This window comes from Tupaia chinensis, unplaced genomic scaffold, assembly GCF_000334495.1.
Source record: "Tupaia chinensis unplaced genomic scaffold, TupChi_1.0 Scaffold145396_1, whole genome shotgun sequence".
In the NCBI taxonomy this organism is placed as follows: Eukaryota; Metazoa; Chordata; class Mammalia; order Scandentia; family Tupaiidae; genus Tupaia; species Tupaia belangeri.
Window position 1 is genome coordinate 4,633,625 of NW_006205257.1, and position 3,629 is coordinate 4,637,253.

Genomic DNA, 3,629 nt, shown 5'->3' on the forward strand with positions numbered 1-3,629 from the left:
TCTTAAAAAGAATGGCTATGTCTGGCCCTTCTAGGTATTGGGACTCCACAGTAGCCAGCAAGAAAATGAGAACAGGATAGCAATTATAGGTGGGTCAGATATAGGGGTAGGGGAGTGAGATTCAGACAAGGTCCAAAAGGCAAGAGGATAGTGCCCATTCTCCCAGGCAAATGCAAAGTCCAAGGAAAGGCGTCCCCTGCCACTTCCAAACTAAAGCAAGAAGATACAGAAGAAATGAGGCCAAATGAAATGCAGAATTCACATTCTCTAAAAATAGGCAGTTTATGGCCAGAGTTACTTTTAGCCTCTTACCAAGAATGAAAGGTGGAAAAGAAGGATCCAGACCTTTTGCTGGGAAAGTAACCAGGAAGCCTTCTAGCTTAGCTGGTGTGAGAGTCCTCATCCCCCTTGAATAGGAGGGACCATAACTTGTATTGTGAAGTCTGTTGCTCAACGGTTGAAAGATTGGCTGAGCAGGGTTTTTTTGCATAGACCATGGCAATGTTAGAGGAATGTTATGAGCTGCTATTTTGGAAGGGGATGAGAAGTTCCTAAGAGCCTATGGCTCAGAAGGAAAAGGCACATAAGACCGAGCAGGCTCCCTAATGCTGTCCCCTCCACCCTCGCCTGGTGCAGAAGAACACCACTGGGCATGTTTCCTCAAGGCAGGCAGCCTTCCTTTAGCATCGACAGGAAGATGGGAAAATTAATAGGGGTAATATGAGCTCATTTCAATAATAATGAGCCTATGAACATGCCAGGTTTTGATCTTTTCTGATGCATGGATTACTGGCAGGAGCTATGGGCCTACGTAGGTAGTTGAAAGAACCGAAAATAGACTTCACGACACACAAAAAAAATCCCCAAACAACAATAAAAAAAAATCCACCCCAATCACAAACTTAAAACAATAACAACAACAATAATAATAATAATAATAAAGGCTTCAGCATGGCTCCTCCAGAAGAAAAGGGAAATGAAACTGAACTGACAAAAAATCCTTTTCTTCTGCTTTTAAATATTGTTTTTAACAGCTTCAAAAGTAATGAATTGTATGTGGCTAAAAATAGATCTGGGGTGCTGGTTGACGGGGCCTTGTGCAAGGTTCAGCATAAAGAACTGTCAATATTTTTTGGGGCTGTCAGAAATCCATTTAGTGATTTTTGACAATTCAAAAAATATTTCCAACTGCTTGATCCAGTTCTCAGTGAATTAGGAAAGAAGAGAAAAAAAGAAATTCATCAATTTAAACTACGAACCCAGAATCTAGTGTCCTGCATCCCGCTCTGTGCTAAAAGGAATATCAGGATGTGGAGGTTCAGCAATGCTCCCGTTTCCCCTCCCACTCTCCCTTCCTCCTCCCTCCCTCCCTTCTTTCAACAGGTAAAATAAAATCCCAGAAATCCATTCATAAATTTCAAGATGGAAAGGCCCGCGGTCCTATCTGGGATGTGTTACAAAGGGGATAAGACTCCGAATTTCTCTTCAGAGCAAGGCATTCAAATACGAGTATCTGGGTGCCAAGCGAATGAATTCGGTCCTCCCTGCCAACCCCCATATTCATTTGATCCAATTTGAGGTTTCAAATGGATGATTATGTTTTAAAATCTGGAATTACGTGGGGGTAACCATATTCTCCAAGGAGGTAAAGAAATGCCAGTTTGCTACAAGATCAGACAGGAGTAAGTCCAAGACGCACAGGGTCACGACACTGCTCATCGGAAACTCCACAATGTACATTTCTTGTTAGAACGACAGACAGACAGATGAACAGACAGGTGGACAGAAGGCAGCAAAAGAAGGCCAAAGTCACGGTTAACTGCCATTTGGTATGTCTAAAGATGAATCACAAACACCCCGGGACCACCTCCCTATTTGAAAAAAAGACTTCTAGACTGTGGTTAGTGTGATATGATTTTAGTATCCTCCACATCAATAAAAGAAAAGTTTAAGAAAGCAGATTTGGCTGAGCAAAGCAGTAAGGAATTGTCTTTAGGCATCTTTTGCGTTAATTTGAAAATACTGAAAAGTTTGCAAGTTACCACGTCTCTTTTCATTTTTGTCTTTTGAGTTTTATTTGTTTTTGTTTTTGTTTGCGTGTTTGTTTTTTTACCCCCTCTCAAGTAATAGATAAAAAAACAGGAGCAGTATACGTGGGGACACCACCCCCTTTTCCATGCCTTCTCTACAGGCATTTTAGAGCATTGTAATGCAAATTGGAACACAAAAGTAAGAGTTTTAAGCTTCTAAATGAAATGGACTTTCATGATTGTCGACATTGCATATAGAGCATTGGGTTTTGTTGGTTCATTTTTCAATTTCGTTCAAAATTTGCTAATAGATAAATTTACCCCATTCTTTTTTCTTTTTTTTTTTTTTTAAAAAAGCACAATTTAGCACTGATGTTTTGGGAAACAAACTAAAGGAAGAGGATTCTAAAACTTACCACACAAGTCTGGCCTCTTGATACATCCAGAATTTGCTGTGCTACTTGCAAGTCCGTTAAAGGCTGCTAAGCCATCAGAACTGTAGGCCCTGAGGACCGACAGCATGTTCTTCGGCTTCTCCAGGCCCGGGGGCCCCCGCTCTGGCTTCTGCAGGCCCACAGAGGGATCCTGGGCTGGGAGGAGGCCGGGGCTGTGCCACTGCTTCTCCGATGCTGGGGGTAAAGGAGAGACGAGTCCCTGGACAGGCTGGGGGCCACCTGTGGGCAGCAGGCTGTCCCCGCCATCGCTGCTGCTGTCCTTGCTGAGGGCAGACAGTGGCTTGCTCATCACTTCCGGTTCGGTTTCAATATCCTCTTCGTCATTGTTTTCTCCCTTGGAGGAGTCCATGTCCTCGGAGGAGGCGATATCAGAGAGGTCATCAGTAGCGTTCTTATTGGTGGTCTCAGGGATCAGGATTGGGGTGTCATCTTCCGAGTGGGCCTTCCCATCAGGCTCCTTGTTGGCACAGGAACTAGAGGCCCCAGAGCCAACCATGCCTGGGTAAACGCCAAACTGCTTGTAGAAGTCTGACGGGAAGTTACAAAACGCAGGGTCCATATGGCCGGGCCATGGGCCACTCTTCTGCTCACCTAGAGTCTCTTTGACCTGCCCTTGGGCCATCTTCTCCACAGCAGAGTCTAGAGAGCCAATCATATTGGAGAGGCCCATCTCTTTGTTTGATTGTACTGAAGGCAGCAGAGCCATTTTACTGGCCTCCCGGGCTTGGTCTTTGCAGTTGACTGAGGACCCCACCACATTATCTTTGCGCTTCGCTTTGCCCAAGTGGTTGGCCTGGAGGTGCAGGGCCATCAGCTCCATCGATGACGTTGTGAAAGCGCAGAACAAGCAGCCGTGCCACGCGATGCTGTCTTGGACAGTCACCGAAGAGCCCGGGAGGGACGTGGCATCAGGCCGCACGGACAAGTCTAGAGGCTCATACTGGGATTTCTCAGACTTTCTCTGGGAGGACTTACCACTGGGCTTTTCCTCACCACCATCTGCTCCATGGACTTTCATGGATGGAGGGTCAGACAGGGCTTTGTCTTTCATGTCTTTCTCCTTCTTCAAGGAGCTGAGGACAAAGCTGTCCATGAAAGCTTGCAAGGACCCTTGGAAATTCACGCCATTGCTCACAATGCTTTG

General features: G+C 45.3%; 1 protein-coding gene across 1 annotated transcript in view; it reads right to left on the reverse strand.

Moving 5' to 3' along the window:
- Positions 1-2,435: 2,435 nt before the first annotated feature.
- The window catches only part of ZNF536 (zinc finger protein 536), a 217,210-nt gene continuing 216,016 nt past the window's right edge, over positions 2,436-3,629 (reverse strand). The window contains exon 5 of the mRNA XM_027768070.1: positions 2,436-3,629. This exon is cut by the window's right edge and continues 19 nt beyond it. Coding sequence (XP_027623871.1) covers positions 2,436-3,629 — 1,194 coding nt within the window.